The sequence below is a fragment of the Cervus canadensis genome, chromosome 31 (genome assembly GCF_019320065.1).
Source record: "Cervus canadensis isolate Bull #8, Minnesota chromosome 31, ASM1932006v1, whole genome shotgun sequence".
Classification (NCBI taxonomy): domain Eukaryota; kingdom Metazoa; phylum Chordata; class Mammalia; order Artiodactyla; family Cervidae; genus Cervus; species Cervus canadensis.
The window spans coordinates 6,178,381-6,190,789 of NC_057416.1; the positions used below are offsets into that span (position 1 = coordinate 6,178,381).

Below are 12,409 nucleotides of genomic sequence, written 5' to 3' on the forward strand. Positions count from 1 at the left end.
TCTTCCTACATATTTTCATCTTATTTCTGGAAATATCAAGGGTAAGATGAAAATTAGACATCCGATCCTGCACACTGCTTTGGATGTGGTGCCTCCCATTTGAGGAGCGAGTGTCGCATCATCAGCGACGTGTCCTGGAGGACCTTCCTGCTGAGGAGACTCAGCACGGAGCGTCCCAAGGGCAGCTCCCAAAGCCCAGGCTCGGCCTGACTCTCCTCTGGACTTCTCTGGTTGCCCAGAGCCTCCACCCTTCAAGTAGAAAGATTTATAAAGCGACATTCTGCGCTTCTGTCATGGGACAAAATCAGATTTCTTGCTTTTATGAAAAAGATACAAAGGAGAGTCCCTTAACAGAGGCATCTTCTGTTTCGTCCTCATGACACCAGTGAGGAGACTGGCTCAGAAGCTTTGACTCGCTAGAGTGGCTTAGAAACAGCCAGGAACTTTGCAGGGCGGTTCTCAGACCCCTCCCGCTACTAAGGACTCAGCGCTGGCTTCTCAGAAGCATCACACACGGTGGGTTTAGTCTGACCCCGTGTAGATGAGGGTAGCAGGAAAGAAGGAGGTAGAAACAGGAGAGAGAGCCCGCGGCTCCCCCGGGGCTCCCAGGAGCTCACCTGACCCAGCAGACAGGACCAGGAAGAGGAGCGCGAGGAGCAGGTGATGGAGCCTCATGCTGGCAGCCGGAGCTCTGGGGCTGACGCTGGAGAAGAGGCTGTGCTTGCCGCTTTATAAAGGTCCCAGGTTCCAGGAGGAATTCCGCGCTGGCTGTGGATTTGGTTCTTATGAACTGGTTAACTGAGTCTCTATCTGTGTGTCCTGGGAGTGGCCTTTATAGCACAGAGCAGGGTCAGTCTCTCTTATGCTAATGAGGCTGTTGAAAACCCCACAAAAAGCTTTCCTGCCTCCCTTTTGACCAGATGCTTCTCCCTGGAAGTCAGTTCAGCTGTTGGGCAAGGGTGTGGCAAGGCCCAGGGGCCTGTCTCCCCTGGCAGGGGCACAGACTTCTTGCTCAACCTTGGCTTACCCGCTCCCCAGCCCCACCCTCACCCCTCCGGGTCTTTGAATCTGCCCACTTTTTTCCTTTTCAGAAGGAAATGGCAACCCACACCAGTCCTCTTGCCTGGAAAATTCCAAGGATGGAGAAGCCTGGTGGGCTACAGTCCATGGGGTTGCAGAGAGTTGGACACGACTGAGCGACTCCACTTTCTTTATTTCTCTAGTTCTTTTGGGAAGGAAATGGCAACCAACTCCAGTGTTTTTGCCTGGAGAGTCCCATGAACGTAGGGGCCTGGTGTGCTGCAGTCTGTGGGGTTGCAGAGAGGCGGACACAACTAAGCAACTCACACATACACTGTTTTCCTGAAAGGCTGTTTCAAGCCCAAATAGGAACTGACTCGTCCAGAGGCAGTTTCACACCCTGGGCAAGACTTGCTGACTCCCAGCATCCGCAGAGACAGCCATCCTCTCTATGGCCCCTGGGGCCCTGAGGGAAGAGACCCAGTGGTCTCAACCCTCTTGCCACGCCAGCTAGCCTGTTATGGGTTGGCAGCAACAGTCACCGCCAAAATCTTGGTTTTCTCTGCCCACCAGAGCTGAATAAAACTTGTGGAGACAGAGTTTGGAGCAAAGGGAAAGATACTTTCAACCCTTTAGCTGGCAGAAGGGAGAACACAGTAGGCTCTTGCCTCAAGGAGACTGTCTTCCCTCCGTTGGGAATTGAGGGCATCATACAATTGGTGCTCTCAGTCAGGGGTTGGAGATACACCGCAAAAGGTTTAGGGGTCCTGAATGATCTCTTTTTGGGCTGTTTGGAAACAGTCAAGGCCAGAATCAGGTAGCTGGTTTTCGGGTCTGGCAGTTGGTCCTGGTGGTTGGGTCCATTGTCCTTTGGGGATTTCCTGGCAACTGTCTTCCTGTAATACAGAAGGGGGAAAGCAAACCACTAGGGGGTGGCTTCCAAAGAGTGTACCGTAAAGTTAAGCATCAACATGAGGAACACAGAGCAAAGGAAGGGAAATTAAACTACAAGGGGAGGTTTATGATGCGATAGAGTTAAGTATCAGGATGTGGCGAGACTAAATTAAAGGATAACAGATGCAGACGTGACTCCTGCAGAAATGGAGGGCAATAGGTACCAGATGTAGTTTGCATAATCGGTTAGTCTTCTGATAAGAAGAAACTTGGTTATCAGCGCAGACTGTAGGTTAGGAACAGTTAAAGTGGAGAAAGATGCAAAAGGGAAAAAAGAAAGAGGGAAAAAAATCTTTTCTTAATTCACTGCAAGACAATCACATGCCAGTCTCATAAAATCTCAGTGGGACACATGATGGGCAGAAGGGTGCTCCGTTTCCTTTCATCAGAGACAGAGTGGGAGGATGATGCTGCCACTGAACGCATCTCCCCAGCCTAGTATCACAATGGTCCAGCAGTGGGGACCCTTTCACTGGGTTAAGAGGGACCTCCATCACTAAGTAACAGCCCTCACTTAGTAACATCCCTCACTTAGTAACATCCATCCATCTCAGTGCTGGAGAGACACTGATCTGGCTTTTCAGAAATGCTAAAGCTCAGGATGGAGCTTGCCATGCAGCTCTGAGTAGAACTCCAAGCCCTTTAGAAATGTGGGTACCCCGGGTGGACCCCGTCCTGAAGGAGCCTCCAGAACTTCAGTCCTGTTCAGGTTCCCCACTGTGGCTCAGCATCTCACCTCTGAGGCTCGGCAAAGCCATGGAGGCTGCCTGGAACAGACAGAGTCCCTGGCTGGCACCCGGGAATAGGAATTTTCTGATGGAAAATAAGTTGTCTTGATCATGATTCCCTCGGCTTTAGCTCTACATGATATTTGAGAGAGGTAGACATCATCTACTTATATATATATCATTATCTATACAGATCCAGCCAGTCCATCCTAAAGGAGATCAGTTCTGTGTGCTCATTAGAAGGACTGATGTTGAAGCTGAAACTCCAATACTTTGACCACCTCATGCAAAGAGTTGACTCACTGGAAAAGACCCTGATGCTGGGAGGGATTGGGGGCAGGAGGAGAAGGGAACGACAGAGGATGAGATGGCTGGATGGCATCACCAACTTGATGACATGAGTTTGGGTGAACTCTGGGAGTTGGTGATGGACAGGGAGGCCTGGCCTGCTGTGATTCGTGGGGTCGCAAAGACTCAGACACGACTGAGTGACTGAACTGAACTGAACTGATACATAAGATATATATATGTATCTGTTTATTTATGGACCTTGCAGTCAAAATCTATGCTACAGGGTTGATTTACATACATGCTCTAATTCTACACTGGAGAAAGAAGTGAGACTAAATCGCTGTCTACAGTGGCTCTTTGTTGAAAATGCTGTTTTTCAGGGACTTCTGCTTAATGTTATGTGACAGCTTGGATGGGAAGGGAGTTTGGGGGAGAATGGATACCTGTATATGCATGGCTGTGTCTCTTTGCTGTCCACCTGAAACCATCACAACAGTATTAGTCAGCTATACTCCAATTCAAAGTTTTTTTTAAATATAATTTTTAAAAATGCTGTTTTCCAGGACTTCCTTGATGGTCCAGTGGGTAAGACTATACTCCGAAGCGTAGCAGTTCAGGGAACTAGAACCTACATGACACAACGATGACCTGGTGTAGCCTAAATAAATAAACAAAATAAAAATTGGTGTATTTTAATGACCTATGGTTTGCAGCACAGCAGATTTTTTTTTCTTTTATGGAAGATGTAGATTTTTTTTTTTTTCTTTTAAGGAAGATGAAGCTTAAGCAAGATGATGCAGTTTTATATGTAAGACCGGGCATGAGTTTTCACAGAAGGAAGTTTCCAAAAGGCTTGCACGGTGCCATGGTGAGTTTCAAGAGAGTTTCTTGCCACAGTTCCTCACTAGTGGGACATGGCCCTTGTAGGAATTCTCCAATTGCAGTGGCTTATTTTTCCTAGGCAAGATCTAAAGATGACTGCTTTGCAGAGCTGTTAATCTGGAGATAAAGCCCAGGGGCATCTCTGTCCATCAGGGAAGGGTCCTGTTGCTTCAGCAAGCAGGTCACACATCCAAGAAACCATGGGGTGGCTCACCAGAAACCAGAGATTAGTTAATATAAGGTAGAGGGAACGGTTAATATTATTAAAGTCTAAATGGATTATTAGTTTTCACAGGTTCAAAGCCAAACAAGGCCATGTGGATTATGGTTGCTTCATGCCTGGGCTGAGAGGCAATTCAGGGTCTCATTCTTTAAAGGGAAGATAAATGCTATGTCTCCAAACCTTTAACCTGTGAGTAGGAAAGTGAGGCAGTGTCTTTCCAGGAGAGTGCATTAGTTCCTCAGGCAAGAAAGGGTGTCCCAGTCCTACAGATAAGGTTTTGAAGAGCAAAGCCCTTCAATCTATGACTCCACAAACTCAGGTGTTGTCAGCACGGAGCCCTGGGTGTTAATGGGCAGAGGCTGTTGTTCCCAGTTCCCTTCTCCTGTGGATGGGGTGGGTGCCATGGCTTCTGATGGTCACCCGGGTCATATTCCGGTCACACCTGTCCTCAGAAGGGGACCAGGGCTGGGTCTAATGCTGTGCTCCCCCACTGACACTTTTAGTAGTTTTTTCTTTGAACTCGTCCCACACTTATATTTTGCAATGAGCCTTGCTCAGTAGCTGGCCACTTGTATTCAAGTTATCTCTTTGAGTTCCCCTAAACAAACCCGCCAGGTAGGTATGACCCAAGTTTTATACAAGACGGTCCTGAGGACTAGAAAGCCATGTGTGAGGCCACAGGCAAAACTGACTTAAAAAGTCAATTGAAATTGGCTGCAAATCCAACAAAAATGTGTGTCCAAGGCCTCAGCATGCTAAGAGGCCGTGGTGTAACTTGGAGCTAAATCAGCCTCTCTTCACAGGGTCCTTCCTGCCGTCTGCAGTCAGCACAGGGTCCTGAGAACCTCACCAGGGCATTCTCCTGTAAGGCAAGAGCTCCCATGGCGCTGTCAAAGGCCGGCTATCCGGTGCTGATGAGACCGGAAGTGGGCAGGGCACAACCTCTGAAAGAATTACCGGGACGTTCCTTGTGGTCTGAGTGTTAAGAATCTGCCTTGCAATGCAGGGGATGTGGGTCAGTCCCTGGCCTGGGAAGTAGGATTCCACGTGAAAGAAAGAAAGTGAGGTCGCTCAGTCGTGTCCAACTCTTTGCGACTCCATGGACCTTGGCACACCAGGTTCCTCTGTCCATGGAATTTTCCAGGCAAGAATACTGGAGTGGGTTGCCATTTTCTTCTCCACTTACCATGGGGCAACTAAACCAGTGTGCTGAGATGAATATCCTGCATACCGCAACTGAGACTTGAAGTAAATATTTTTTTTTGGATCCCTTTGTAACGTGGTAGCTAGGTGACACATCCAGAGGCGCCATGACAGTTCTAGGGCTGACCATAAAGGTCAAAAAGTGGGTGCTGACCCAGTTCCTGGAAATCCCTACTCTTTCCTGAAAATAGCTGGCATACTCCTACCACTCATCAGGCTATGAAATAACCCCCACTATAAACACTGACAGCCCTATACCCTGGTGCTGCGCTTGCCTTCCAGGATGGCCAACGCTGTCTGTGTAGAGTGTTTCCTCCCTGGATTGACCTTCTTTCACTTCACCGTGACCCCCTCTTGAATTTCTGCCTATCTGAAGTCACGTACCCACACCTGGTAGCCATCCCAGGGACTCGGAGATGACCTGGGATGTGACCATCCTCTCTCACCCCACTTTCTTGCCCGCAGCACTGCTGCCATCTCCTCCAGCTTCAGAGATCCCTGGAGCGTTAAAAGAACACCGTCTTTTCAGGTGGTTCATTGTTTCCTTTGCTGAGCAGAACTTTCCAGTTTGATGATCCTACTGTCTAGCTTTGTTTTTGTGGCTTGTGCTTTTGGTGTCAAGCTCAAAACCATCATTGTGGAGACCCATGCCAAAGAATTTTTCTCCTATGCTTTCTTTTAGGAGTTGTGTGGTTTTTGTAAACCTTTCATCTATCTTGCATTGAATTTTGTATATGATACAAGAGATCTTACTTGCTCAACCAGGAACGGAATTGTGCCCCCTGCAGTGAAAGCTAGGGATCTCAACTACTGGATTGCCAGGGAAATTCCAATTGTAATTGCTAATTTGTCTGTTTCTATGCTTATTCCTATGGGTTGTCTTTAAGAAGTTTAAACTTCCTTTGCTAAGTACATTCTGATTTCTGATTCAGTAATCATATGTATTCTTGATGAATTACACATTTTACCATTAGGATAAATACCCCTCTCTATATCTGGTCCTTGTTCTAAAAGTTACTTGATTGTGTTCCATGCATAGTCACTCAGTCGTGTCTGACCCTTTGTGACCCCATAGACTGTAGCCTGCCAGGCTCCTCTGTCCATGGGGATTCTCCAGGGAAGAACACTGGAGCGGGTTGCCATGCCCTCCTCCAGGACATCTTCCCAAACCAGGAATCGAACCCAGGTCTCCCACATGGCAGGCACATTCTTTACCATCTGAACCACCAGGAAGCCTGTTAATTAACCATACACTCTCCTATGTTTTCTTTAAATTAATGTTTCCATAGCATATCTGTTGTCTCAACAGTGAAGAATCTCCTGAGATGTAGGAGATGCAGAGACATGGTTTTGATCCCTGGGTGGGGAGAGTCCCTGGAGGAGGGCATGGCAACCCACTCCAGCTGTCTTGCCTGGATGATTCCATAGGGGTCTCAAGAGAGTTGGACACAACTGAGCGTCTAAACAACAGCAGCAGCAGATCTGTTTCCATCCTTTCCTTTTTAACCCATTTGCCTTTATATATGATATCTCAAGTGGGTTTATTACAGATAACTGATATCTGATTCTTGATGTTTTTTTCTTCTCTACTGAAATGATCATCTCTTTCCTTAAGAGAGTGTCTTGAATCTTAGCATCACAGTTTATCCCGTAAGGCGGATCCAACTTCCCACCTAGTATCATAGATTTCATTGTTTTAGAGCAGCTTTAGAATTGAATGAAAACCACAGTGTTTTCCCATATGCTTTCAGCAACTCCACAGTCCACAGAGGGCAAAGAGTCAGACACAACTGAAGCGACTTAGCACACAGGCACACAGCCCTGATCCTGATGCCCGTTGCTGGTTTTCGGTCCAGAAGTGAAGATGTCTGCACTCTCTGAACTTTGACCCCACTCTCTTCGACTCAGGAGAGTTGTTGGCCTGTTTGGGTTCTTGTTCCCTATGCTTTAGGCCTGGAAATCTGTAGAGGCTGGAGATGCCATAAGTCTCACTTCAGTTGCTTTCTTTTCTTTTTTTATAAATGGTTGAGCACAGGATTTAAAAAATTTAATTAGCAAATTCATTAATTTGGGTGCCCTGGGCCTTAATCACGGCAGGCAGAATCTAGTTGCAGCATGTGGAATCTAGTTCCCTGACCAGGGGTGGACCCAGGCCCCCTGTGTTGGGAGCACAGAATCCCAGCCCCAGACCGGTGGGGAAGTCCCTCACCTCACCTGTTTTCTACTCTCCTCAATTATGGTCCTGCATTGCTTGTGCCAGAGTCTGAATCAGTGGTTTCCCAGGTTTTGCCTGGTTCCTTAGTTGTGTACTGGAGAAGGGCAGCATACAGTCCCATCACGTCGTTTCTTTTTTTTAATGCTGAATTGTGGGGTCCAAGCTCTTGTCTTTGAGTGTTTGCCCTTTCTTCCTGAGAACTCACTTCCTTGACTGGGGGCTCTTGTTGGGGGTGATGGGCCTGCCACCACATTCGATGGAATCATTTTGTGTCAACCTCCAGGGACCATTAAATAGTTACAGAGCCTTGGAGTGTACTTCAGCTCTCATAAGGGAGGACATGGCAACCCACGCCAGTATTTTTGCCTGAAGAATCTTATGGACAGAGGAGCCTGGTGGGCCCCAGTCCATGGGGTCACAATAAACACTTGTTGAGCAGCTTTTGTGCCAAAACACTTGTGCCAGGAGTGATTAAATGATGAAGTGCCCTTCAAAATCCTGCAGCCAAATATGAAGAGTGGAAATATGCAAATGTAGTGAATGTAAAAATCATGCAGGACTCATAGATGGAGCACTCAGATCAGAACCCTTTTAAAAGGAAAGATCATATTCGTTGGGGAAACAAATATGTTTTTAAGAAGGAGGTAGAATTTGAGGTGCCCCTGAGAGATGGGTTTGGAGACATAGCTGGAGGAGAGATTTTATCCAGGCTTGAGGTCAGTCAAAACAGAGGCAAGAGTGAGAGGAAAGCTGAAGGCAAGGTCAAGGAGGAGCCAGGTTCCCGTGTCTCTGAGCTGGAAAGTGCTCAGAAGGACTTGGGAAGACACTCAGGGATGCCCTGAAGTTTCAGAGATGGATTTGCTGGGGAGATGCTCTGACAGATGGACAGACTGCACAGCTCAGATGGGTGACAGAAGGCAAAGGAAGTGTTTCAGAAAGAACAAGTGGTCCAGTGTCACTGTGGGGTGAAAGTTGTGAAAGAGGAAAAAAATCTGACAATCTTTGGAACATCAGTTGAGACCCTCTTGTGGCTTCCTCTAGGGATTATACTTTATTTGAATTAAAGGGGAGTCATTAACACTTTTTAAGTTGCTTATTTGGTAAGAAGCAGCACAATAAACAGAATGTTAAAAAATAATCATGATAATAATCAAGCTTTTAAATTTTGTAAAAAGTCTTTGATTTGGCTTCTGGAGTCTTCAAGGAGGCATTTTCACACTATGCAACTTTCTCCTCCTGTTTCTGGATTTTTCATTTCTTCTTCCGGCAGCATATTCGGCCACTCAGGGAACAGCGGCCTATCTGCTCCTCATTTGGAAGGCAGCCAATCAGAGCACACTGGCCGCTTCTTCTTCTGCAGTAATACCTTTGTAACCCGCTTATGATGCCGCCATTGCCTGTGGTGAAGAAATGGAGCACATGGAAGGTTTTAGGAAGGCCAAGGTGAAGTCCAAGGCTTTTGAAATCTCTCTAATAAGTTATCTGTTGCCATTTTCTGTTCTTGTATGTCTTTTTCCTCTTTCTCTACCATCTGGAGTAAAGAAGAAGGTGTGGCTAACTACTAACAATGATTCTGTGGGATCGACTCAGCTGAGAATGTGGCGTGACCGTGGCAGCCCCTTTGTGAACTGACACCTGGGAGGCAGGGGCCACGATGGTCCCCCAAGTCCTTTAGAGGCCTAAAGACTGTACCTCCGACTTCTAAGCTAATAAAAGGGAACCTGTGCTTCTGTCCTCAGATTAATTTCCATTTCTCCTGTTGGTATTAAGATTTATAAAATAAATAAATAAATAAAGATTTACATCACTTTCTTCCTCTCTCATGAACCTGTATAACAGTCCTCCCATGGAGGGATGGTTTGTGAGCTAATTAGTCTCTTAAGAGTGAATCAGAAGGGATGGAGAGCCTACTTTGAGGTTCTTGATGATCTTTGTCAAGAAAAAAAAAAAAAAAGAAAAGAAAAGCCGGTAATGTCTAATTCCCAAGCAATAAATCTCTCTTATCTAAAATTCCCAAATGAATGGAGAGGGCTGACTCTGACTAACAAATTCTCAATCCATTCAGCCCTGTCATTTCCCAGCGCTTCTTACCTGGAACAGGCAGCAAGAACAAGAAGAGCAACGCAAAGAGAAGGTAGTAGACCCTCATGGCTGTCTGGCTTCCCAGGTGAGACTGGACAGGACGGTGTGCTCGCTCACTTTATAAAGGCTCCAGGTCCGCAGCCATAGGGAGAAGCATTCAGCAGCTGCAATTCCTGTAATATTGCAGTGATGATAATATGATGTATTTCCTGATGCTTCATACCAAGGTCCCTTACAAAGCAGACCATGCGCATTCCCCCCAGGAGTTAACGACAAACCTCAGGGAGACTCAGTGCCTGATGTAAGCACAGGCTTGTTCTGTTGCCTCTGAGCTCTGGGTGCTCGTGTAGGGCTGGCTCATGTTTGACTGTCTGAGACGGGAAAGACCTGCCCACTCCTGGATACAGTCCTGGGGCGTGTAGCTGGGAGCTCACCTGTGCCCACTGTGGTCTTCTAAGCTTTTGCCTTCTTCCTAAAGTCCTGGGAGAGCCTGAGCCCCATCAGTCCAGTCCAAGGCTGGTGTATTCAGAATCTAGGTGTAGACTGGGGTGTGTCATGCCCTGAGCCTGCCTGGATTTGCCCGAAATGGAATCAGCTTTTAAGTAGTGTGCGAAGGGAAGGAAAAGTGGGTTGCATTCCAGAGACTCTGCCCTGTGTCCTTTGCCTGTGATGGAGTGCGGCATTTCAGGTCAAACATACCTTATTCTTTACTGCAGTCTGAAAACCACCAAATTCGTGAGTCAGGAAGGGGTCTGACGTTTCCCTTCAGGGCTGGGGCCCTTAATCGCCAGCTTGAGAGTCCTGAGAGCGCCTTCTTCGACAACAGAACCAGCAGCGACCACAGTGGTGGCTGCTCCTCGGAGGTGGGGCGTGATCAATGCACCTGGTCCCTCATGGGTTGGTGTCATTTGAGCAAGAATCACCTTTGGCTCTTTTTAGATCCTATGATCTGGAAGCACTGTCACTACAGCACAGCCTGGAGCATGCTGTCACTTGAGGAGGGCTGCAGAGAAAATGCAGGACACCCAGTTTAACTTGGATTTCAGGTGATCAACAAACAATCTGGTAGGATAAGTATGTCCCAAGTGATGGAGAGAGCACACTCAAGCTAAAGTATTTGTTGTTTATATACACAAATATATAAATTTATATGTATATATAAATATATTAAACAAATCTATAAATGTGTTGTTCCTATAATTCAGTAAGTAAATTTGTTTTTTGGGATTGTTGAATATTTAATAAAAACATGGTCTTTGGAATCAAACCCACTTGGGCTTGAGTTAAAGTCCTCCCTACACACATCTTGCACGAATTTTTTTTTTTTAACATTTATTTTTATTAGTTGGAGGCTAATTACTTTACAATATTGTAGTGGTATTTGTCATACATTGACATGAAGCAGCCATGGATTTACATGTATTCCCATCCGGATCCGCCCTCCCACCTGCCTTCTTCTACCGATCCCTCTGGGTCTTCCAGTGCCACCCAAGCCCGACACTTTGTACTCATGGGCATCCCACTGGGCTGGTGATCTGTTTCACCCTAGATAAATACATGTTTCGATGCTGTTCCCTCGAAACATCCCACCCTCGCCTTCTCCCACAGAGTTCAAAAGTCTGTTTTGTACATCTGTGTCTCTTTTTCTGTTTTGCATATAGGGTTATCGTTACCATCTTTCTTAAATTCCATATATATGCGTTAGTATACTGTATTGGTCTTTATCTTTCTGGCTTACTTCACTCTGTATAATGGGCTCCAGTTTCATCCATCTCATTAGAACTGATTCAAATGAATTCTTTTTAATGCCTAGTAATATTTCCTTGTGATATATGTTGCCACAGCTTCCTTATGCAATTCATCTGCCGATGGGCATCTAAGTTTGCTTCCATTGTCCTGCGCTATTTTTTAATAAACAGTGCTGTGCATGAATATTGGGTGCACGTGTCTATCAGGACTGGTTTCCTACTTTGTATTGTCCAAGGGAGTGGGATTGCCTTGGTTCATATGGCCAGTTCTATTTCCCAGGTTTTTTAAGAAATCTCCACACTGTTCTCCATAGTGGCTGTACTAGTTTGCAATCCCACCAACAGTGTAAGAGGGTTCCCTTTTCTCCACACCCTCTCCAGCATTTATTGCTTTGCTGACTTTTGGATAGCAGGCATCCTGACTGGCGTGTAATGGTACCTCATTGTGGTTTAGTGGAAGGATATAAAATTAACACACAGAAATCCCTTGCATTCCTATACACTAACAATGACAAAACAGAAAGAGAAATTAAGGAAACAATATCATCCACCATTGCAAGAAAAAGAATAAAATACTTAGGAGTATATCTACCTAAAGAAACAAAAGACCTATACATAGAAAACTATAAAACACTGATGAAAGAAATCAAAGAGGACACAAACAGATGGAGAAACATACCGTGTTCATGGATTGGAAGAATCAATATTGTCAAAATGATTATACTACCAAAAGCAATCTATAGATTCAATGTATCCCTATCAAAGCTACCAAGCTATTTTTTCACAGAACCTGCACGACTTTGAACAAATTACCTTATTTCTAAGTCCCAGCTGAAAAACGGGGCTAAAAACACCTATCCCGTAAATAGCACTGGGAGGAATACATTTGGGATAAGACATTAAAAGTTTTGGTGTCTCAGTAAAGAGGAAGTGGTCAATATAATTTACTATTACTATTAGTGTTACTGTTAGTCACATGAAATGATCTGGAATCTGTAAAGTCTCCTGTAAATGTTGTCTATCAGCTTTACAATTTATGGACTTACTACCAACTAGTTAAGGG

General features: G+C 45.8%; 1 protein-coding gene across 2 annotated transcripts; it reads right to left on the reverse strand.

The window, feature by feature from the left end:
- Positions 1-8,560: 8,560 nt before the first annotated feature.
- Positions 8,561-10,172, reverse strand: LOC122432329 (beta-defensin 103A-like). 2 transcript variants are annotated; one of them, XM_043454174.1, is made up of 3 exons: positions 10,033-10,172; positions 9,608-9,771; positions 8,561-8,913 (listed from the first exon to the last, which is right to left on the reverse strand). In XM_043454174.1, the coding sequence occupies exons 2-3, from the start codon at positions 9,663-9,665 to the stop codon at positions 8,768-8,770; spliced, it is 204 nt and encodes a 67-aa protein (XP_043310109.1). In that variant the 5' UTR covers positions 9,666-9,771; positions 10,033-10,172; the 3' UTR covers positions 8,561-8,767. The 2 variants fall into 2 exon arrangements, with proteins under 2 accessions (XP_043310109.1, XP_043310108.1); XM_043454173.1 differs by lacking the exon at positions 10,033-10,172 and adding an exon at positions 9,877-9,920.
- Positions 10,173-12,409: the final 2,237 nt, after the last annotated feature.